Genomic DNA, 25,395 nt, shown 5'->3' with positions numbered 1-25,395 from the left:
GGAACCTTTTGCTAAACACTATTTAGGCTCAAGGTTGACTCAGCCTTCCATCCTTCCGAGGTCGGTAAAATGAGTACCCAGAATGTTGGGGGCAATATGCTAAATCATTGTAAACCGCTTAGAGAGCTCTGGCTATAGAGCGGTATATAAATGTAAGTGCTATTGCTATTGCTATTGCTATTGCTATTGCTATTTAAATTTTCTATTTAGTAGTAAATACTTTTACTTAAAGTAACACATATTTATATTATTTGTGGAAAATAAAGGTATTTAAAAATATATATTTGCCAGCAAGGTAATTAGTAGTGGCCTAGTAGAACAGCTGATACCACAACTTAACACAAGGATCTCTATCCCATGAAATACTTTATTTCTTGCTAATAATATTTCTTTTACTTCATTGGAGTGTGCTTGCTGCTTCTAGGGATTAATTTATACCCACTTTACTTTACTGTAATTAACACAAATGCATTTCCTGTCAGACATACCCCAAAATGTCATTCAAAACAAGTATCTTATGTTGTGACTCCAGCATTATGCTGTTAAGCATTTATTCACACATTTCCCATTATCTTTACAAGGTTTCAAAAGTGCCTCTTTTAAGTAAAACATCTGCATTTGTTTTGAAAATTAATGGCATTTTGATAGTGTGTTATGGTGTAAGCCATAGTCACCATTATGTAGCCAGTGACAACATATACCATTTAGTTTTGGGCATTAAGAACTGGATTAGTTACACGATGAATGATGATGAATTCTGGTGTTCATTTTTTTTATGGACCTTCTTTTTGTAGGGCTTGTCCCTTATATGTTACCAGTCCCAGACTCAAGGTGCCTATTTGAACCAGTTGCTAGGTAATATTATTCAGCAATACTTGGGACGATTTCTTCCTTCATCGCCTTCTACTTCTCGAACTGGACAACACCCGATTTTGCTGACAATATGCAGTTCTGCCACCACCATCTCAGCAACTTCACATCTACGTAAAGCTACTACACAAGTCATTTGGTAATGTTTTTAATCTTTAAATTAAAAGAGTTTTTAATCTTTAAATTTTCCACAGGTTTCATTCATGAGAGAACTTGTGTTACTTTTACAGTAGAAAGAGTAACAAAATATCACTCAAGGCTACACCCCTTCTGTTAGACACAGGAAGATTCGATACAACAGGAAAAAAAATATTGGACTGGTGTGGTCCTATCCAATATGTTGATTAGAAGCATTGGATGGAAGATAAAATAGGGATATAGAGATTAGTTTTATCGCATCTCAAGAGGAAGCAAATAAGCATTAATTGCCACATATTTGTCATGGTGTCATTATTTATTCTAAAGAATAAGAGAAAGGCATGATTGATTTATTATTGGACCCTTTCTTTTTTCCTTCCAGTGAAAATTACCTACAGTTCAAAGGTCATGCTCCTCCTCCTCGCCTGGCATCTGTTCTAGCTTTTGTTCTTGAAGTACTTCAGAAGACAAAGAGCACTGAGACGTGTGATATTGAGCTGCTCCTCCCTTCTGTGTTGAAATGCCTTGTGTTGATTAATGAACCACAAGGTAAGTTTGGGAACTTTTTTATTGGGAACTTTTTAACTGTTGTCTTGTGTTATATACCTATACATTGCCACCAATATAGATTGCACCTTAAAGCATGAGCAAAAAATGGTCCCTGCTTTATGGAGACAGGCATTCCTACCTACCAGGTATTGGAGTAGTTTTCACGTTTGTACTGTAAGTCTCTTACAAAATGCAGATCGTTTGATCAAGGTGGTGATTAAAAGCTTCCTTACTGGTGTCTATTATGCTTTTGCCTTCTGTTCAGCTTGTCTCAAAAATTATCAGATTGCACATTTAGTAACTTGCCTTCAGGCTAGCTGAAGCTGCAGATTCTTTGACTAGGAAATAGTGCCTTGTAATTGGCCAGTGATGCCTTTTGAAGTATCCTCAATCTAATAGCCAGAGAAGTTTAAAAGTCCAGCAGCCTGAAGGTACTGGGTAGAGTTATCCTAAAAAATACACGGGAAGGGAAATATCTTGATAGTATCTCTCACTGGCCAATACCTTAAGCAATGCATGTGCAGCTGCTGTGTTCCAGACTAAAAGAGCATGGGCATTTGTGTGAGTGTGATTTCCATCCAACTCACCTTCCCTGTGAAGCATTATGCCTCTGAAAATATGTCCCTGGGGGCTGCCCAACCCTCAGGGACATATTTTCAGGAGGCACAGAGCATGTCAGAGAGAAGGGGAGGCTGATGAAAATTGTCCCCTTCAAACATGAGCATCCGCACTACTTTAGATTTGAATGTGGCAGCTGCGCATACACGTCCTTTGTTGCATTAGTCATGTCAGCCGCTGGGAGAGAGAACAATTGCTTGCAATTTCTGCTAGGACAGAACAAAAGAAAATAACTTTCAGTTAAACAAAGATATATTGTTTAATTTACGATGAACAATTTGTAACTCTTAAGAGAAATTAAGGAGACAGTTCTCCAAGAGGAGCTTGTGAAATATTTTTGTCCATGGTGGCTTTCGAAGAAAGATATATGAGAGAAATTTCTGGCCTATACTGTAGCTCAGTGGTTCTCAATCTCTCCTATCTTACATGTTACCAGTGTTTCTGAGATGAATATTTATGTTTACAGGCTGTAAGCATATCCCAATCATGCAGTCACCCTCTAGCGCACTTACAGCCTTCACCACTTCAGACAGGCTGTAAGCGTGATGCAACTGCCCGGTAGGGGAGAGTGATTGACAGCTGGGTGGGACTTCTGTTTTCTTTTCAGAGGCTGTTCTTGAGTACAGCCTCCATTTTATAACATCTGAAGGAGGCTTTAGTAATTTTCATGAAAACCCTGCATCCCACCTAGACTATTTCTGTGTCCCACTGGTAATATGTGTACCACCAGTTGATAACCACTGCTGTAGTTCACTGATGGCCAGCTGGCAGCCAAGGAATGTGTTAGCTTCTTAAGCTGTGTATGTAACCCGGACTGCCCAAGAAGCTTGTTGTGCTCTTTGGTACTGCAGCTGAAATGGGCTAGGTGGGTGGGCAACTTCCAGATTCATTAGTCATGGCTAAGCAACATTGAAATCAAAGAGACGTGTTAGTTATGGCTAACAAAACTCCCATTAACTTCCACTTAATTAATTTCAACTCCCATTAATTAATTTCAAATTAGTTAAGAGAGGAGAGCTGGTCTTGTGGTAGCAAGCATAAATAGTCCCCTTTGCTAAGTAGGGTCCACCCTGGTTTTCATTTGAATGGGAGACTGCATGTGTGAATACTGTAAAATATTCCCTTATGGGATGGAGCCACTCTGGGAAGAGCATCTGCATTCAAAAGGTCCCAGGTCCCCTCCCTGGCATCTCCAGATAGGACTGAGAGAGACTTCTGCCTGCAACCTTAGAGAAGCTGCTGCTAGTCTATGTAGACAATACTGAACTAGATGGACCAATGATCTGAGTCAGTATATTGCAGCTTCCTATGTTCCCTAACTGAACTTAGTTTGGATTTGGTCTACCAACATGCCTTCTGTGATGAAGAAAACTCACTGCAGCTTTGAGCTGAAATTAAATGCACATATATGAGACTTGGAGTATGGATTTCCCCCCCCTTCTCTTTCCCAGCTTCCAGCATGTGTTGGAGGGGTGTAACTGGGGAAGATGCATCATTGTTCCTGTATTCCAAGCACTATGTGTGGATGGCAGCCAGAGTTGTATGGGTTTGCTTCCAGAGCAGCTTAACGAAGGAGGAGAAGCTCCCCCATACTTCAAGAACTTCACACCACTGTCATCTGTGGCTGCCAGTGGCATCTGGTGGGCCACTGTGTGAAACAGGATGCTGGACTAGATGGGCCTTGGGCCTGATCCAGCAGGGCTGTTCTTATGTTCTTAAGAACAGCTGGCATTATGCACAGTCATATGGAGATGGAAGAAGGGCTGTAAGTCCACAGGAAACCTTTAGAGTCCCTGTTCTGAACGATTCGTATGCAGTTGAATGGGAGCAATTTTTTACAACTCTCCCCTTCCTCCAAAAGCCCTGTCCACTTGCATACTATCCTGAGCACTGTGTATTTCTCAGGAACAGATTTATGCAAGTGGAAAGGGCTTTTGAGTGAGAGTAGAATTGTGAAAATCGCTCCCAGTCCACTGTGTAATAATCTTTCAGCATCGGGACTCTGAATCACCTTAAGTGGTGCAGCGGGGAAATGCTTGACTAACAAGCAGAAGGTTGCCAGTTCGAATCCCCGCTGGTACTATATCAGGCAGCAGTGATATAGGAAGATGCTGAAAGGCATCATCTCATACTGCACAGGAGGAGGCAATGACATACCCCTCCTGTATTCTACCAAAGAGTACCACAGAGCTCTATGGGCGCCAGGAGTCAGAATTGACTTGATGGCACACTTTACCTTTATGGGACTCTGAAGGTTTCCTGAGGGCCCACAGCGCCTATTCTGTCACCATACAGCTACATAGCATGCCAGCCAATAAAGTATGGTTCATAGTCCAACCTTGGGAATGTGTGCTCAAAAGTAAATTCCTGGCAGTAGTATCCAAAGGTTCTCTTCTTTTAGCATCTTCATCTGGGGAAAGGGGACCTCTGGATACAACCTATTGAGTTTAGTAGAGTTTATTCCCATGTAAGGTATACATAGAATTGCAGCCTAAATCCGTTGCAATTATTTTTTTATTCTGTTATTTTTCAAGGCATTCTGATTTAATGGTGCCTTTCCTGTAAGCTTTTTACATCAGGTTAAGACTGTGCCACTCTAAACAAAAACAAAGAAATCCGAATATATAGTCCAAAAACTACATTCCAGATGGTGTGTTTGAAGGATTTACGTGATTTGTCTCTTACAGTTAAAAAACTGTCTACGGAGATTCTGCAGTGCATGGTAGAAGGCTGCCAAGCGGGGTCAGGAGGAAAGCTTGCCACCCAGCTGACTTCTGTGTTTAGGTAACTAGAAGACTGGCCAGTTGGCAATGAAACAATTGCAAGGCGTTTGACAGAAACCATGTTCTTTTAAGCAACTCATTATCCCTGACATAATTTGATGTTGATTGTTTATAGTACTTCCCATTCTTGGCAGTGGCTTGTCATATATGGATTGGCCAACAAGAAGGAAACCGTTCAGAAGGAAGCACATACATCTCCCGCCGCCACACACCTTTTATGTAGACTTTAATGTAATTTTAGGAGGCGGGGAAGTTGCAGCCATAGAACGAGAGAATTACAGGCAGACTGAATTAAGGCAGAATTGCTTGCTACATATGGAACAGGGTTGTTACTCTCCTCCATATCATGTAGCATCATTTCCCACATGTTATCTGACATCATCATGTCATCATAGTATATTTGTTCCCCTTGGGTGAGTCAACAATTTTTGAAACCCTTAAGGGATTTTTCTGTAAGAGTCTTGGGTTCCTCACAATTATTTGGAGTTCCTATTGGGTCTGGATGGACACTTTGATTGGGCATATACAGGCATTCTTTGGCACCTGTTCAAATGATAGGTGGGTTCCGTTCTTTAAGGTTGTTTTATAATGTTTTTGAGGGAATGCTGTCCTGTACTTTGAACCTAATCCTTATATAGTTGCCCCAGGACTAGACGACTAGAATTCTGTGACTTCAAGACAGTTTCAAACAATCATTGAGCTCTATTGCCAATATTCCCGTTTCGCTTACCCTGCTTTTGAAACCCTTCAGCACATGGCAGTCTAGCCCAGCTTGGATAGCTAGGACACCGGCTCAGCCTCGCTGTTGGTTTATTTATTTATTATTTATTATTATTTATTATTAAAACTTTTATACCGCCCTTCCAAAAGGCTCAGGGCGGTTTACATTAAAACACCATTAAAATCAATTAATAATTAAACAAAAATTATAAAACATAAAACAAGAAGCAGGTTTGCTGCACTGCTTCTTCATTTCTTTTTTGAGTGCTTGACAACTCCACCAGTGGGCACTAATTTCATCTGCCCCAGTTTGGAGCCACCTATGAGAGGGGTGACTCTGGGTTTTGGTTGCTTATAAGGACGGAGGGAGTGCCGGAGGCATGGCTGGTTGTAGGCAGCCACCAAAGGGGGCCGGCCTTTGGTGTGGGACTGGGGTCTGGGGAGGAAGTTATATCAAGGTGGGTTGGAAGTCTGGGTTGAAGTTTATTAGTCCTCCTTTTATTGGGTTGTGCCAGGCATTTTGTTGTAATGTGTTTGGGTTCTCTTACTCAGGGTGATGCGGGGGATGCATCCCGCAGTTCTGGGGCAGCTATTACTGTTGTGGTGGGGAATAGAAGAACTGGCATTGACAGAGCAGCTAGCCATTACAGGGGAAGGGAAACTAGTGATTTAGTAACTATTTCCACTTCCGGCTGCCCTGTCATCTCTCTGGCTTAGGGGAGCAGTTCCAACTACCCACAGAACCTAGCCTTGCTCCTCTGCAATGCCAGGTTGGTTCAGAATAAGACCAAAATCATCCATGACTTGATCATGGGTGAGGGAGCCGACCTGGCTTGTATAACTGAGACCTAGATGGGGGAGGCTAGTGGTACAGTTTGGGCCCAGCTTCTCCCACCAGGCTACTCTGTTGTGGAGCAGACTAGGGGAAGTGGGAGGTGGAGGTGTGTGGAGTGGCTGTGGCCCATAAGAATACAATTTCTCTTACCAAGGCCCCTGTGCGACAAGTGACTTATATTGAGTGTTTATTCATGAGGCTGGGAACTAGGGATAGATTGGGGATTCTGTTGGTGTACCATCCACCCGCTGCCCAACTGACTCCCTAACTGAGCTGACAGAGCTGGTCTCAGAGTTGGTGCTGGAGTCACCGAGACGTTTAGTGCTGGGGGACTTCAATATCCATTGTGAGGCTTATTTGTCTGGTGCAGCTCAGGAGTTCATAGTGGCCAAGACAACTATGGGCCTATCCCAATTAATTTTAGGACCAACCCATGTTGCCGGCCACACACTCAATTTGGTGTTTTGTTCGGATCAGAGGGATATTCTATGGGTGGGAGATCCTGTGGTTTCCCCATTGTCATGGATGGACCACTACCTGGTTAAGGTTGGTTTCACAGCCACAAACCAGCCTTTCAGGGTCTGCCCGAGATGGCTGCTGGACCCAGTAGGATTCCAAAAAGCCTTGGAGGGTTTTAATGTTGGTCCTGCCAGTGATTCTGTCGATGCCCCTGGTGGGAACCTGGAATAGGGAATTCACCAGGGCAGTAGACACAATCACTCCTAAGCGTCCCTTCTGATCTGCTTTAAAAGTGACCTCTTGGTATACAGAGGAGATCTGGACTGTGATTCGTTGTAACCATAAGGAATGGGTTCTGCGCCTGCGCAGGGACCTCGCGGGCTGATTGTCTAGCTCCTCTTGACGCCCCTCCTCCACCTGCATGTGCTGTGCTGAGACCGTTAAGAGTGGCGGTTGGGGCGTCTCCTCTTCAGTTTCTCTTTGACCACCTTAGCAATCAAACCTCGTAGCTGTTGCTCCTCGAGAGAAATTTTAGGAAGTGTTTTGGACTCTTGATTTGACCTTGGATTTGGACTGGATTACGATTTACTCTTACTGGACGGATTTGTTGAAAGATCGTTCGCCTTTACAACTTGACCTCGGAACGGATATCGGATTGCGTTTGTGTGACAGACTATTGGAGTTGTTAACTGAGCGTTTACCTTCATTACCAGCAATCTGGCTATGGAGGAGAAGAAAACTTTTAAAAGATATGAGAAGTGTCGGGCCAAACTGCTGTCGACAGATCACCACAACGCGTGTTTAATGTGCCTAGTAGAGGAGCATAATACCGCTGCGTGTAGGGTATATTGCTCTTTTAAAAAACAGACGAGGCAGAATAGGGCGCTGCACCTTAGGGCAGCGTTATATGACGAGGCGCTCCGCTTGCCAACACCACGGCCTGGCACCTCATCAGGCTCCCCTCCGATGTCGGGGGTCCAATCGACATTGGGCACATCAGACTCTCCCGAGTCGAATGACCGCAGAACTAGTCTAAAACCGCCGGGGTGAGTGCTGCGAAATCTTCAGAAGCTGTTTTCAAGAAGCCCAAGGATGTTTCTAAAAATGGGAAGCACAGGCATCGAGAGCGGGCAAAGGGTTTGGAGGCACCAAGAGCAAAGGCGCACCATACCCCTTCCCCAGCATCGGCACAGGTTTTTGAAGGTGACTCAGATGAGTCCACTTCGGCGTCGACCGCTTCGACATTGGCCGTGGCGACGCCGCATTCGTCTTCGACGTTGATAGTTCAGCCGCCACCTTCGATATTGGCATCAACGTCGACATCAATGGCTCAACCTCCATGGTCGACATTGACAGCACCGTTGCTGTTTTCGACATTGACATTGGCATCAACAACTTTGTCTGGCCAGGGCATAGTTTATGGCGCAACCTCGATGTCGACATCAGCCTCAGCTATGGCGGCAGCCTTAGGAAGAGCTCCCCATCTGCTCTATCTGGCAAAGACCCCTTTTCAGTCTCCTTCTACTCCTAGGACACCAGGTTATGGCGTGCAAGAAGGAGGGTGAGGGACGGAACTGCGTGACTTATTGGACTCAGCTTCCAGTACTCCGTCTGGATCAACTTTCCAAGGCTTTTTGAGCACTGGCCTTGATGATGAGCGTGATGAGGGAGAACCGGTTCGGCTGCCTGGGACACCTTCCTACTCACCTGTACATGCTCAGTCGACAGAAGTTCATCTGCCATCTGCAGTTGAGCCCGCTATGGGACTACCTTCTGGACCTCCAACCCACAGTTGTGGATTCCGGCACACATTACCTGGTGATTATGCAGATTACTTGCGCTGGAAGGCAATGCAGCTACCCTGTGCCCAACGACCTGCAGAACAGCCACAGGTTCTGCTATTCAAGGACAGGCGGTAGTACCACTTCAGCCCCTGCCAGTCGTGCAGCTGCAGCCTCCGGCCATGCAGCACCAACTGTGCAGCACCAACTGTCATCTGTGCCGCTTCAGCCACCAGCTGCGCTGCATCAGCTTCAAGCCCTGCAACATCAGCCGCCAGCTGTACAACCCCTTGAAAAGCCTGGTGGGAAAAGGAAGAGGAAATCTTCTCCCCCGCCGTCAGAGTCACCTTCCTCCCCGGGAGGGGACAGCCTGAATGATGACTCTGCAGCAAGTTCCGACTCTGACAACGTCAGTAGGAGATCAGACCCTTCTTCTGACGTCCCGCCTCGTGTCTCTACCTCACCAATGGAGGAGTTGAAGGCGTATCATATGCTAATAAGAGATATAGCGGAGGCTCTGGGGATGAACCTGAAGTTTCCAGATACAGATGTTGTGGACCCGGTGTATAACATGATGGAGAAATTGAAGACCTCACACCCGGTTGCTCTCACTATGATTCCGGCGATCAGTAAGGCAGCAAAGATGGTGTGGGAGCAGATGCATGTCATATCTCCGACTTCTAAGCGTTTGGAGAATTTGTACAGAGTTACTGAGGAAGACAACACTTACCTGCTGCGACACCCAGTTCCCAATTCATTGGTTGTTGACTGCGCCTCGACATCAAAAGGTGGTCGCCGTCATACAACACCTGCGGATAAAGAAGGGAGAAAGATAGACGTCATGGGTAGAAAAATTTATAGCACTGCTAGTCTGGCGATTTGAGTTGCCAATTATGCAGCCTGTATGGCACGATATAATCATTTGTTGTGGGATGCACTGCTGCAAGATTCAACTTCTATGTCACCAGAAGACTTCCAGTGGAAGTTTAATGAAACCTATGAAAGAACCACGGCAGTGACAAGGCAGCAGTTGAGTGCCTTTAAGCACTTGGCAGAGACAGAATCACCTACGATGGTTACCGCTGTGGCCATGCGTAGACATGCCTGGCTTCGCTCCACCACCCTTCAGCCAGATATGAAGGAAAGGGTGGAATCTCTGGCATTTGATGGGAAAGGGATGTTCCATGAAGAGACGGACACGTCCATGGAGTCATTAAAAAAAAGTCGAAGTATACGGCTCGTACCTTTATGGCATCGTCTGGTGCGTCCGGGACTACATCAAAGGGTCGCCCTTATTCACGTCAGAGGTCCAACAGATTCCAGGATAGAAAGGAGTATAGAAGGCGATACCGACCCTATCCACGCCCTAGGGGGTATAACCAGAAAGCAAAAGGGAATGCAACACGGCAAAACAAGGAAGCTGCAAAGCAGAGCTTTTGATGGGACGATTCGTCCACTGCACGTTCAGAACATTGGCCTGATTCCAACACTGCCGGCCAGTCTAACCAGGACCCCCACCATTGGTCCTGTAGTTGTCAGAAATACCATCAAACTGGCAAGCCATGCTCAAGCATGGCACAACATAACATCAGACCGGTGGGTTCTAAGGATAGTACAGATGGGGTATGCGTTGGAATTTGTGGAGAAGCCTCCTTTTTCAGGACTGATATACACGCCGGCCACAGAAGTACTACAGGAGGAGGTCAAGGTTCTGCTAGAGAAGCAGGCGATTGCTCCAGTGCAGTGGGCGAACAGACTATTGGGTTATTATTCCCGTTATTTCCAGATCCCGAAGAGAGATGGCGGGATCTGGGCTATGATGGTCTTGAGGGGTCTCAATTATTACATAGAGACCAGGAAATTCAGAATGATCACTCTGCAGGCTATCCTGCCCTTGTTGGCCCACGGAGTATGGGCAGCGACATTGGACCTGAAGGATGCCTACTTTCATGTAGGCATCCAAGAGAACCACCGCAAATAGCTCCGGTTCACGGTGGGAAGTCAGATATACCAGTACATGGTTCTCCCGTTCGGTCTATCAACAGCACCGAGGGTTTTTACCAAAGTTATGGTGGTAGTAGTTGCCTACCTGAGGATGCAGGGGGTGATGGTCTACCCGTACTTGGACGATTGGCTCCTGATCAATCACAGCAGGGAGATCTTGGTCCAACATATAAGGCAGGTGATCTGCCTGTTGGAAAACCTTGGAGTCAACATCAACTGGAAAAAGTCAAAGCTCTCCCGAATGAGGTGGGTAGACTTCATTGGCACGGTGATGGATTTGGGAAGAAAGAGGGCGTTTTTGCCACAGGAGCGCATTCGCCAGATACACTCACTCATCCAGAAATTTATGGACACCTCGTGTCAACCTGCGGTGCGGATACAGAAGCTGCTGGGTCTGATGGCCTCCTGCACTACCACGGTAGAGTACACACGTCTGCACATGCACACGTTACAGCAGTGGTACCTCCGCAACTTCCGCCCCAATGTGGACAGTCAGAACATGCGCCTAACCATGCCACAGGCAGTCTTGAGCAGTTTACGCTGGTGGATGGAGGTGCAGCACCTAACACAAGGGGTGTTGTTCGAAGCATTAACCCCAACCTTTTGGGTGACAACGGATGCATCCTTAACAGGATGGGGGGCGCATTGCATGGACCACTGCATCCAGGGCACCTGGACACAACCTCAAACTTGGCAACACAACTACTTAGAGCTCATGGCAGTGTTTCTGGCCCCGAAGGCGTTTGAGCCGCTTCTCAGAGGAGAGACTGTGCAGCTGCAGTTAGACAACATGACGGCAATTGCCTATATCAATCACCGGGGGCGGGGGGGCGGTCTCTCTGACACTGTGTCTACTCGCCCAGAGGCTGTGGGACTGGTGCGTGCAGCACACTGTTTATCCAATGGCACTCCACATGTGGAGGGTAGACAATTGCCTGGCCGACAGCCTGAGCAGAGTCACCATCTACAAACAGAGGCATGAGTGGGAAATAAGACATGTATCTCCAAGACGTGTTCAACAAATGGGGGGTCCCCTCGAGAGACTTGTTTGCGAAGCGTGCCAACAAAAAGTGTGCCAACTATTGCTCACGTGCGGGCATAGGTCGAGGGTCCCTGGGGGATGCGTTTCAACACACCTGGGGTGTGGGTCTTCTATATCTGTTTCCGCTGCTGCCTCTTCTGGGTCCAGTGGTAGCAGGAATTATTCGGGACAGAGCAGACTGCATTCTACTGACCCTTTGGTGGCCACGCCAACCGTGGTTTGCTCCGCTTCTGCAGTTATCGCAGGGCACCTTCCACAGGTTCCCAAAGAGACAGGACCTGTTACAAAGGGAACAGGGAAGGGTGTTGCATCCCGAAGTTCAGGGCTTGAAAATGACAGCCTGGAGAATCAGGTTATGAAAGATATCTTGCTGAATAGCAGGCGTGAGTCCACTAGGTGTAATTACGCTTGCAAGTGGAAGAGGTATAGAACTTATATGAAATAAAAGGGGATCAAGCCCTTACATGCCACGCCACGCGAGGTTTTGGTTTACTTGACATCACTGAAATTGATGGAACTAGCCAACGTTTCTATCAAGCTCCATTTGGCTGCCATTTCATCCAGACATAAGGGTTGGGATGGCTCAACTGTGTTTTCCCATCCCGAAAGTAAACGTTTCCTAAAGGGCCTTAACAATTTGTATCCACCTGTGCATCAGCCATTGGAACAGTGGAGCTTGTCCTTAGTGTTGTCGGCACTTACGGAACATCCCTTTGAATTGCTGGCAACTATACCCATTAGACTGCTCTCCTTGAAGGCTGCCTTTCTGGTAGCAATCACAGCTGCGAAGCAAGTGAGCAAGTTGACAGCGCTTCGTGTGGATAAGCCTTATACTCAGTTCTATCCTCACAAGGTAGTTTTGAGGCTGGATCCGCGCTTTCGCACTAAAGTAGTTACTGACTTTCACTTAAATCAGGAGATAATTCTGCCTACCTTCTTTCAGGACCCTGAGACTGATTTGGAAAGAGCACTCCACTCATTGGATGTGCGAAGGGCCCTTCTGTATTACTTGGAACGGACTCATGCCTACCGTAGAAGTAGGAAACTCTTTATCTCATACAAAGGGAGATGTAAGGGTCGTCCGGTTTCACGCCAACGCCTTGCGCACTGGATAGTGGAACTAATCTTTCAGGCATATAAATGCCAGGGGGTTGCGCCACCAAGAATGGTGCGGGCACATTCAACTAGGGCTTATGCGGTGTCAGCAGCCCACCTATCAGGCATCAAGATGTCAGATATCTGCATGGCGGCCACATGGTCATCTCAGCAGCCATTTATCAAACATTACGGTATTGATTTGAGAATGGCGCGTGAAGCAAATTTCGGAAGGACTGTACTGAAAGGGGTGTTAGCATAAGCTTTGGGTCGACTGCACCCACCTCCAGAGCGGAGAAGCTTGCTAATCACCCATTCCTTATGGTTACAACGGATCACAGTCCAGATAAACAGGTTGCTTACCTGTAACTTATGATCTGGATGTGATCTGTTGTAGCCATAAGTACCCTCCCTGACCATCCCCGCTGCAGTACCAGTTGGGGGGGAAAGGGACTATTCAACTTGCAGATTGCCCCTGGAGGCGGTCTGCAAGAAACTGAAGAGGAGACGCCCCAACCGCCACTCTTAACGGTCTCAGCACAGCACGTGCAGGCAGAGGAGGGGCGTCAAGAGGAGCTAGACAATCAGCCCGCGAGGTCCCTGCGCAGGCGCAGAACCCATTCCTTATGGCTACAACGGATCACATCCAGATCATAAGTTACAGGTGCTTACCTGTTTTTACGGGGTGTGAAGCAGCAAGATTGGGGACTGGAGCATAAGTGGAGGAGAACTCGGCTTGAATGTGACAGGACACAGCATAGAGCCCATTTGAAGGTTTATGCGGAAGCGGTGCATGCGGCAAAAAACCAATTCTGGTCTGTGTGCATTGCTTCTGAAGGTTCACGTTCAGCAGAGCTGTCCTGGGTTGTGAGGAGTTTGATTCAAGCTCCTTCCATTTCAAACCAGTCCCCGAAGACTTTGTTCTGCTGCGATGCTTTTAATGGGTTCTTTGCAGACAAATTCTCTTGTATTCGGGCCAACTTGGACTCCACTGTTTTTGCAGAGTCTATTAAGGTGCTGTCCAGCAATCTCTCTTGCAGTATTAGATTGGGTCAGTTTCAATCTGTGATGCCTTAGGATGCGGACAAGCTGCTTGGGGCGGTGCAGTCTACCACTTGTTCTCTCGATCCGTGCCCGACTTGGCTGCTTCTGTCTAGCAGGGAAATTGTTGGAGATGGCCAAGTTAATATCATTAACTCATCGCTGAGGGAGGGTAGGATGCCTCCTTGTTTGAAGGAGGCAATGATTAGACCACTACATAAGAAGCCTTCCCTAGATCTCTCAGTGATGGATAGTTATAGGCCGGTCTACAATCTCCCATGGTTGGGCAAGGTGATTGAGAGAGTGGTGGCTAATCAGTTCCAGGTAGTTTTGGAGGAAACAGATTATCTAGACCCATTTCAAACTGGCTTTAGAGAAGTCTATTGGGTTGAGTCTGCCTTGATCGGCCTGATGGATGACCTTTACCAGGGGATCGACAGAGGGAGTATGACTCTGTTGGTTCTTTTGGATCTCTAGGCAGTGTTCAATACCATCCCAACCATGGTATCCTTCTGGCTCACCTGGGGATTTGGGAATAGGAGGCACTGCTTGCTTTATTCATTCATTAATTCATTCGATTTCTATACCACCCTTCCAAAAATGGCTCAGGGTGGTTTACACAGAGAAATAATAAATAAATAAGATGGATCCCTGTCCCCAAAGGGCTCACAATCTAAAAAGAAACATAAGAGAGACACCAGCAACAGTCACTGGAGGTACTGTGCGGGGGGTGGATAGGGCCAATTATTTGGAAACAACATTCTATTTGCATTTGACACGGGTAGCGCAAAAAGATTCATAACCTTGAATTCCACATTTTCACTGAGACAATGTGTGTATGAGAACTGGTCAGCTTGTTGTTCGGGAACCCAGGGATGCAAGTTGGAGTTATGGACTACTTATTGTATCAAACGTAGATCAAGAAAGGACTTCTCCATCACAGTTGTTCTGTCACACTATACTGTGATTTGTGCAAATGGTGTTTTTTCACAATATCTTAAATTGAGTCACTTTCTCCAGTGCATACTATATTGAATAAATCACTCTACACACTTTAGCAACTGCTGGATTTGTGATTAGGTTTTTAGTTTTAGAAATTTGTATTATGTATCGTTCTCTCTAGATCTGATCCTGTGATTTAAGCATTTATGTGCTCCCAGGACTCTTAAAAATAGATCTGTCTATCTGTCTATCTATCCACCTGTTTTTGTTTTCTGAGAACCAATTTCTGTACCTTGCACTAAATGCCCTTGTTTCTTCCTTCAGGCAGTTTATCCAAGATTACACTACTGTATATGATAATCAAGTTTACAGTATCTTGGAAGCAGTGGCAGTCTTGGACCAGTCTCTAGTTATCAGCTTGATTCCTGCTATGACAGAAGCCCTGAGGAATTCTGAGTACAAACAAGGTCTTGGCAGAAACACTGTGCAAAGGTATGTTTGGGGATTACTCTTGCTTTTGGATGATGAACAGACGTTCGCTTGCTTCACAAAAGGCATATTTAAACTGCAGCATAGATTTCTTTCAGGCAGTGTTTGTCCAGAATTAACTTCACCTAGATCTTTAATAAATATGAATTTGATTTATGAAATGGAACATCTTTTCAGATTTTGTTGGTGGGCTTGCACGGTCACACGTATGCACAAATAAGCTGCTATCAGAGCCTGTTTGCTCCTTATTGAACTAGGCTGCTTTGCTGTGAACAAATTCTATAGCACATGTCTAACCCAAGTATGAAGCTCTTGGTGTAAGAAATATCTACTATTAATTTAATGAGTTGGGATGTACATATGGAAAGCAGGGTTCTCCGAATTAAAGTAAATCAATTTCTGCTGCTTTGCACAGATAACAGAGCGAAGTTGATTATATAAAATACATTTATACACATGCCCAGTTCCAGCAAGAGAGAGCTGCTCACGCAGCAGACCTACCTCTACATCCAAGATAGTCTTCTGGATCACACTGGATTTGATGGATGCATCTGACACGGATTGGGATGCACATCCCACTTAAAGACACTAGTTAGGTGCAATAGTTGTGACTAGAACTAGAATGAAGCTCCAATATTTAATTTCCAGTACCTTGAGTGCTGGGTCTAGCAGGCCCAGCAGTGCCTTTCTCTCACCTTGAACAGGGATGGAGCTGGAATAGGGTGAACAGGTTCAAAGGACCCATCGTGTCCTGCATCCAGGAGCCACCGGGCATCTGGGAGGAGCTGCCGAGCTCCCCCCTCCCTCCAGCTGGGGCTCCCACCATCAGCAATACATAGTGAGAGATAAAATCCCTGCCAACTGGGCAAAGAGGCATGTCTAAAGTGGTATTGTACATATATATGTATAGGAAGAGGAGAGCAACTGTCCCTATTCACCCCAGCATAGCATTGCTCCCAGTGGGCTATTTTCTGGCATCTGTCTCCCTTAGATCTTAGGCCACAGAACCATTTTGTCATTCCATTTGCTTTCTCAATGAGGAAGCTTTCATTGAAAAGCTATATATAAATATTCTGAATAATAATAAGCAACATTGTACTCTGGTTCTTGTTCTCAGTTTACCTTAAATAGACTGGGAAATACATGACTTATTTGCAAACTCAGTGAGACTAGTTTAATTAAAGTGTTATATATTTTCATGTCTCTTTTTTTCCTCTCTTAACAGAGAAGGCTATAAAAGACTCTTATCTCAGCTCACAGAAGCTGGACAAATGGAGATACTGAAACTGGAAAATGAGACCCATTAGCAGCATCGTGATTGGTGGTTTGTGTACAATTATTGCATGAGATGCCAATAGTTGCTGCAGTGTTCAGTTTCCTTGTCTACGAATGAACTGTGCTTTTCTGCTTCATTCCGGAGAGTGGCATGAGCTATTCATCAGCAGCGTTGGTTGTAATCTTTTAATATTGCAGGCAACATGGGAAAAAGTAGTGTGGATCTTGTCTCTGTCAGTTGATGAGCAGGAGCCATTGAATCCTGTTAGGAGTTGTCTGAAGAAAATGCCAACGAGTGTAGGCAGGTTGGTGACTTAAGGTATTGTTGAAGATTTTTTCCCCTCTTAAAAAAAAAAAGGGAAAGGGCAGCAGCAAAGGTGTAATCTAACAGTAAGGTTTTTCTGCTCTAATGAATCAATACACTTTGGCTGTCAGGCCTTTCATTCTGACATTCTGAGTGATGTTTTGCACACGCACACACGTCAGATGAGGTTGGTGGCTGCAAAGGGTTCAGTCTAAGCAAGACCAGGGTTAGGTCAGGATGCTTGAGCCACCTTATGTTAACAGAAGAGCTTGTGTACGCACTCTGTGGAATAGTGACAGCTGTCCCAGCTCTATCCCTGTATTAAAAATGTGTAGATATGTACTGCAGAATTCAACCTATAACCCCCTCTCTGTTGTCCTTGTACATTTTTGCTGGTGGAACAAGCAATGTTCCCGTTCTTGAATAACAAGAACTGATTCAGTTATAAGAACTGCTACCCAGGTCACTGGGTGCTAGTGTCGTCTATTTTTTCCTAAGCCTAAAAAAGGAGGGGGAACTTTTATTTTTATCATCACTGTAATGACCTTTGGCAAGGTGATTGTTTAACCCAATTATAAGACCTGGAGGATGGAATGCTGGAACAAAAATTATTTTAAGATAACATATGGTTGAATTTTGTATATATAGTAAATTGAATTTGTCAGCTATTTTTGGATGTTTATGATATTTTATTTCTCCAGTTCTGAGTCCTAACCCCTATAATAATTCTTGCTGTAATTTCCAAATTCATTTGATGTATGGCATTCACACTTACATTAAATTATACAATCTTGTAACTTACAAGAAATTTGCATTGCAGTAGTGAGTTATATGGACTTGGTAGCAAAACCACTGAAACAAACTGTAACTTTTCAGAGTTAATGATGAAAGACTGTTTTTTTGTGTGTCTATCAATTACTGCCATGGAAACTTCCCTATAATCTTGTTCAGAGCCTCTCTGTATTGTTGCATTATTCTTATGTAAAGGAAGCAGATTATCTCTTCCCTAAATCAACTATCATTACTTCAGATAATACAGTAACTAAAAGCCATTTTTGGGCTACTTAATAGTGTAGAGCATGGAGGTTCTTTTCATTATGAATGTGACTTATTGAACCTGCATTGCAGCTTCTTGTAAGCTCCTACACCTGGGAGGAGTCTTATTCATCTCAAAACGCCTCCGTTTGGAAAAGGTTTTCTTAAAAAGCCTCTTCAAGTGAGATGCCTTCGAAATCTGTGTCTTTACCATTGCTAGATAACAAAAACAGATGTCTGTCTTTAGCATTACTTCTAGAAAGTAAGTGGACAGAGACTTTTAAGTGAACAGAGAGCAGATATTGTAGCAAATTGTTGAACTGAGTTATGTTTTTATTTCAAGAATAATTAATACTTAGCTGGGATTTTAAAAGAAACAACGTTTTTACAAATATATTTCTTGACTCACAACAAACTACTTTTCAATATTTGCAGTTATGTGGTAAGTTCAAAGGTCTGTTAACACAGCCTTTTATATTTAACATTATATCAGTGACCATTGGCATATGACTGTTTGCTGACATATGCAATGTATATGAATGGCAATATTGCAAAGGAGGTTCTGTAAAGTCTATGTTGGGTATTGTTTAGAGAACTTCTCGAAAGAATGCAGAAAATTTAAAACAAACAAAAAATATATATAGCCAGCCCAAAATTGTGGGAAATGTTCTGCATACATGCAGGTGCTGTGTTCTGTACATTGCAAACTATCTGGATGGGCCACATAGGAGCTTGAAGTTGTGAGGAGTTTATGTTTACCAGCTTAAAAATGCTCTAAAACCATAGCAAATATTGAACACTTGATAATGTTTTAGAACGATGATCCTAACTGTGTTAATAAAAAAGTAATCTCCATTGAAGTTAGAGGAACTAGGATCCAATTCTAAATACATTTACTTAGAAGTGTATTAACACTGATTTGTACTGAAGATCGGAAGCACTGGCGATATTTTTATTTTTATTTTTTATTTAACATAATTTTATACCGCCCAAAACCTATGTCTGGCATCAGGGTGACCATTGTGTAAATAAGTAAAGTGCTGTCGAGTCGGTGTCGACTCCGGGAGACCACAGAGCCCTGTGGTTGTCTTTGGTAGAATATAGGAGGGGTTTACCATTGCCATCTCCCATGCAGTATGAGGTGATGCCTTTCAGCATCTTCCTCTTGCTCCCTAGGCAAGTTGTTTCCCTGCTGCACCATTAGGTGGCTGGCTGTTAATTAAATTATGTTATTGTGAGTTGCTTCTTCTCCCCATTATCCTTTCCATTATACTTACTGACTCACATACCATGCAGCATTCCATGTGCACTTTACATTGTAGGAGCTGCTTTGACTTCCAAATATGAGTTGTACTATAACGCACTTGTGAAAATGCTTGATTTGAAAATGTGAAAATGCATAATTGCCTGGCTATTGGGAAAGAATGGCCATTGAAAAGATACAGCAGGGTCTGTGGTGCACAAAATGCCTGCAGAACACTGTGCAGTATGTGAACCAATGTTTTTGTTTTTATATAGCAAGACATAAGAAACGTCCTGCTGGATCAAGCCCAAGGCCCATCCAGTCCAGCATCCTGGTTCACACAGTGGCCCACCAGATGCCTCTGAGAAGCCCACAGGCAAGAGGTGAGGCCTTGCCTCCTCTCATGCTGTTGCTTCCCTGCAACTGGTATTTGGAGGCATCTTGTTTCTGAGGTTAGTAGCCATAGATAGACCCATCTTCCATGAATTTGTCTAAGCCCCTTTTAAAGCCATCCAAGCTGGTGGCCATCAACACATCCCATAGCAAAGAATTCCATAGAGTAATTATGTGCTGTGTGAAAAAGTACTTTCTCTTGTCAGTCCTAAAATTCCTGGCCTTCAGCTTCATGGGATGACCCCCTGGTTCTAGTGTTGTGAGAGAGCAAGAAAAATTTCTCTCTGTCCACCCTGTCCACTCTATGCATAATTTTATACACCTCTATTATGTCTCTCTGCAGTAGCCTCTTTTCAAAACTAAAAAGCCTCAAATGCTGTAGCCTGGCTTCATAAAGAAGGTGCTCTAGGCCCCTGAACATCTTGGTTGCCCTATTCTGCACCTTTTCCAGTTCTACAATGTCCTTCTTAAGATATGGTGACCAGAGCGGCACACAGTACTCTAAATGTGGCCACACCATAGATTTGTATAAGGGCATTATAATATTTACATTTGTATTTGCAATCCCCTGCCTAATGGTCCCTAGCATGGAATCTGCTTTTAAAAAAAAACAAAAACAAAAACAGCTGCCGCTCACTGAGTCAACACATTCAACAAGCTGTCCACTATGACCCCAAGATCTCTCTCTTGGTCAGTCATAGACAGCTCAGTCCCCATCAGTGCATATGTGATGTATATGTGAAGTTTGTCCCAATATACAATGTCACTGCACACTTGCTTACATTGAACCACATTTGCCATTTTGTCGCCCACTCCCCCAGTTTGGAGAGATCCTTTTGGAGCTCCTCACAATCTATTGTGGATTTCATTTTCATTACCCTAAATAGTTTGGTGTCATCTGCAAATTTGGCCACTTCGGTGCTTACCCCAACTTCTAGATCACTAGAGCACTGATCCCAGTACAGATCCTTGGGGAGGGGGGTCCCACTTCTTATTTCTCTCCACTGTGGAAACTGTCCATTTATTCCTACCCTGTTTCCTGTCCAGTTACCAGTCCACAGATGATCCTTTCCCCGTATCCCATGGCTGCTAAGTTTACTCAGGAGCCTTTGAGGTGCTCCAGACCCCTGATCATCTTAGTTATCCACATGCCTGTTGACATTCTCAAAGAACTCCAAAGAATTAGTGAGGCAAGACTTGCCCTTGCAGAAACCATACTGGTTCTCCTTCAGCAAGTCCTGTTCTTCTATATGTTTATTTTGTCCTTAGGTTTTCCATCCATTTACCCAGCACCGAAGTTAAGCTGATCAGCCTGTAATTTCCTGCATCCCGATCCCTTTTTGATAATTAGGGTTACATTAGCTACTTTCCAGTGCTCTGGTATAGATCATGGTTGTAGGGACAAGTTAAATATCTTTGCTAGGAGATCAGCAATTTCACATTTGAGTTCCTTCAGAACTCTTGGGTGGATGCCATCTGTCCCAGGCAATTTGTTAATTTTTAGTTTTAAAAGACAGTTTAGAACATCCTCTCTCATCACCTCAAATTGGCCCAGTTCTTCAGCCTCCAAGCCTGAGAAGCTCGGTTCCGGAGCAGGGATATGGTTAGTATCCTCTGCCATGAGGACAGATGCAAAGAACTCATTCAGCTTCTCTGCAATCTCCTTTTCCTCCTTAATCATTCCTTTCACACCTGCATCATCTAGGGGTCCAACAGCCTCCTTGGCAGGTTTTCTGATTCTGATATATGTAAAGAAGTTTTTGTTATTCCCCCTGACACTTCTAGTTATATGCTCCTCAAACTCTCTTTTTGCATCCCTTATTGTCTCCTTGCATTTGCCAGAGTTTATGTTCCTTTCTGTTCTCTTCATTTGGGCAGGACTTCCATTTTCTGAATGAAGTCTTCTTCCCTTTTATAGTTTCCCTGACTTTACTTGTTAGCCATGCTGGTGTCGTCCTGAACTTGGTGGTACCTTTCCTCCTTCTTGGCATAATTCCAAATGAGCTTCTATTATTGTGGTTTTTATTAAGTTCCATGCTTTTTCGAGTGATTTGATCCTCCTGACTTTCCCTTTTCACCAATCTCATTTTAAAAAAAGTTTCCTCTTCTGAAGTCCAACACATCTGTGTTGGACTGTATTGGACTTCCTTGACAGTGCTCCACTCGGCATATAAGCTGAATTGGATCTCACTATGGTAGCTATTCTCCAATGGTTTTGGAAGATTTATGTATTTAAAACATTTATACCCCACCTCTCCAGTACATTACTGCTCAGGGCAGCTCACAACATTTATAAAACAGTTACAATATAAAATCAGACTAATAAAATTAACCAAATTAAGCAAGTTAAAAATCCAAGCTAAAACCACCTATTAAAAGAAATATTTTTGTCTTTTTAAAAAGTACAGCAGTTGCTGCTGTAATGCCATAACACTGAGTAGTATAGCACGCAGCCATAAATTGTGATCCAGAAGTTCCTGTCTTGAGAAGGGAAATGTTTCATATTGACAATAGAGAATAGATACATGGATGTAGTGATGGGAAGGCTTTCTGGGAGGACTGGGACTCACTTAGAGCAACTGCTGGGTGAGTGGGTCTTTCCCAATAAGGAAAAAAGCCTGGGAAATTCAAAGCAGAAGGACCAATCCAGAAGAGTGGGTGGGAACTACACACTCAGCCTCCTACTGGAGAGGAGAGAGATTTGGACTGTTAGTTCTGTCCCAGGAGTGCCTTGAGGAAGCAGCAGGCTGAGAGCTGCTGGGGAAATGGGACATTCACAGACTGTGAGTAACAAGTTAGGACCAGATCAGTTAGATGTGTGATGGAACTTATTTTTCTTTACTCTGTTGCTTGGAATCAGAGTTATCTGATTTAATGAAAACTCTCTGTTACAATCTGCCTTATGAAGAGACAATTACTGTTATTGCATACAGTTTTTTTTCTTTTTATTTAATTATTTAATTATAAACCCTTGTTGGTGAAGTGTGGCTACTCTTCATTTTGTGTCTGCCTTAGTCACATTCCTTTTGGAGGCCTAGGACTGCTCAGCCCTTCTAGGGAAGGTTTTGCCACTTGAACCTCCCCCAGGAATCTTATTGGGAAAGAGTGGTTTGTCCCACATTAAAGTAGAGTGGATGGTGGCAGCCTACTGCGAATCTCTTGCAGTCAAGTATTCATCCCCAGTGATCGCCCCCTCCCCTTCTCTGGCTCTGGTAGGAGTCATGATAATGGAGAATAGAATGCAAAGCCTCTGCATGTGAGCCTAGATATGCCTTTTTAAAAGCCAATTTTCCTCCTGGAAAGTAGTCTTATGAGATCACCTTGCTGTGTATGTGTCCATGTGTGTTGTCCCCCCCCCCCCACTCCCCCCCCCAACTTTGCAATGCATGGACCAATTTGGCAAATTTGTAGTGACACATTGGTACCTCAATGGCATATTTTATGATGTTACCTACCCCAATTCAAGATGGCGGACACATGAATGTTTTAGGTAGTGGGCTAGCTTGTGAACCACCTGACTGATTTGCACCAAACTTGATACACATGTTAAGATTATAGAAGACATTAAAGTTTGATAACCCATAAATGAATTCTGGAACCCATTTCAAGATGGTGGCTGTATGTGCCCCCCCCGCTTGTTTTTAACCTACTTTTCTCATGGGAAGTAGCCTTATGAGATCGCCTTGCTCTCCATGTGTCTGTCCATGTGTGTTTTGCCTTCTAACAACTTTGCAATGTGTGGATCAATTTGAATCAAATTTAGTATAGTTGCAGTGCACCATACGGACATTTCAACAGCATGTTTCGTAATGATATCATCTCCTTGCCATCCTCCACCAATGTGTGGTGCACCACCCTGCTCTTACAGACATGGCTCTGGCACTACTGTTTTACTGTACCCTGCATATTGCATTAGGGGTTTGAGAACAAAAATTGCATGAATTTGAAGATGGTAATTGTCAAGTATTAATTTTAATAATTTTAAAAACTTGTTTTAATAACTTTTTATTCTATTTTTATTGTGTTGTGTATTTTAATCTGTGACTTTTAAATAAATAAATAAATAAAATAAATTAAAATTATAGTGAAAGTATTTTTCTGTATGTCTAAAGCATATGTGATGCCCTATAAATATTAATCAAATCTGTGTAACCATAGACCTGGTGTCTTAATACAAGACAGGTCAACCTGTCAGATATCCACAATACATTCCAATGTGTGAGGGAAGCAGGAAGATGGAGACTGACTTCTTTCTGCTTTGCATTCTTCCCACACCATGATGTCTTCCTTCATTACCTTCTAAGTAGTGGGTTTCTATGAAATACCATGCCTCCTTTCCACTCACTGGGGTTGTATGCTTGATGTGGTGTTGGGGAGGGAAGTCTCTGCCCTGAAACACTTATGGGGGGCTTGATTTGTGCTTGTGTTGGGGACACCCTGACCCCAATATTTAAACCCAGAATTACCAACCCATAATTGTGTAGAATTCAGGCCTGTGTCTGAATTCCATTTTATTAAGGAATCAATTAATGCCTGAATTCAGATGAATTCATTTACCAGACCTCATGACTGCCTGGTAAATGATTTGTGAAGGCAGGGGCAATCCTAACATTGTTTGTCAGTGTTTGTGAAACTCATGGGGGAGACAATGGGTTGGGCTTGATTGCCTGTCTCACACTGCTACAATTAACATGCTTTCAGGTAATCCCCTACCTCCGCTGCAAAGGATGCATCTGCTTCAGTCAAATGTATTGATTAACTAGCCTCAAACCATGCACCCCTTATGTTGCTACTTCAAACATTCTTCTGTTATAATTACACACTAGATAGATGTACACAAGAAGTAATTTAATTGCTGTCTTACACAAATAGATTTGATTCTTTCACTAACTCCTCTGACTTTTAACATTCTTGGGACAAGGCAGGAGAAAATGTAGATTTGTTTTGGGGAATGACAATAGAACAATACAATAGAGCAATATCCTGTGTTCCCTGACTGACCAAATATCCTGAGCTAATTTTGATAATTAAAAGACAATATCCAGAGGATAACAGGAATGGGCACCTTTTGCGATCCAGGAGACTCAATGGATGAAACCACTATAAGGAGGGAGTCTGTGGACATGGCAAATTAGCAATCTTTGCCTACAAGCAATACTTGCTCACGAGCGATCCCAGAGTTTGCTGCCCAAGCCGTGGGGCTAAAAGCAGGAACTCTTTCCAGGCAGAAGGGACTGTCTGTTGACCTCTGCTGCACAGTGAGAAGTCAAGACTCCCCAGCCATGGCACTCCCAGCAATATTTGCCTAACCAGCAGACCTTGCTCATGTGCTCATCCCCAGTGCTTGCTGTCTAGTTGAAGTTAGCAGAGGCTTGAAACCTGCAGACAAGAGGCTGCTCAGTGATTCTTGCGATGGGGTGAAGAATCAAGGGCTACCTTTGTCTGTGAAATCCAGTGCCAGCTCCTTGCACCTGAAGCTGCATCGCTCTCAAGTTCCAGCAATGAACAAATCCTTTGAAGCCTTCTTCGTGAACCTGGTGAGTGAGATGCCTATTCAATGCACAGCCTAGCCTGCTGCCCACTTCCCTCCTCCCTACTAATCACTGCTACCCCCTTCCTAAGCCCTCCCTCCTGCCTTTCTCTGTTTCTCTCTAAATGCTTTATTAGGATTTGTTAGACAGTTGTAACTATTGATTGCACACACATATGAAAATAACCAGGCACACTACACTACACCTTGAATCAGTAACGTGTTTAATTTTGATGACCTGTTTCAATT

At 44.0% G+C, this 25,395-nt stretch overlaps 1 protein-coding gene across 5 annotated transcripts in view; it reads left to right on the top strand.

Moving 5' to 3' along the window:
* MMS22L (MMS22 like, DNA repair protein) overlaps positions 1-23,689 on the top strand; it is a 135,222-nt gene extending 111,533 nt beyond the window's left edge. For all 5 annotated transcript variants that reach the window (XM_053287582.1, XM_053287579.1, XM_053287581.1 and 2 more), the window contains 5 exons: positions 795-1,009; positions 1,391-1,557; positions 4,863-4,959; positions 15,202-15,369; positions 16,592-23,689. In XM_053287582.1, coding sequence (XP_053143557.1) covers positions 795-1,009; positions 1,391-1,557; positions 4,863-4,959; positions 15,202-15,369; positions 16,592-16,673 — 729 coding nt within the window. In that variant the 3' untranslated portion in view covers positions 16,674-23,689. The remainder of the gene's footprint in view (positions 1-794; positions 1,010-1,390; positions 1,558-4,862; positions 4,960-15,201; positions 15,370-16,591) is intronic.
* The last annotated feature ends 1,706 nt before the right edge of the window (positions 23,690-25,395 follow it).

This window comes from Hemicordylus capensis, chromosome 1 (assembly GCF_027244095.1).
Source record: "Hemicordylus capensis ecotype Gifberg chromosome 1, rHemCap1.1.pri, whole genome shotgun sequence".
Lineage (NCBI taxonomy): Eukaryota > Metazoa > Chordata > Lepidosauria > Squamata > Cordylidae > Hemicordylus > Hemicordylus capensis.
The sequence above is the reverse complement of the archived record's forward strand: the minus strand, read 5'-3'. Positions and strand labels throughout refer to the sequence as shown.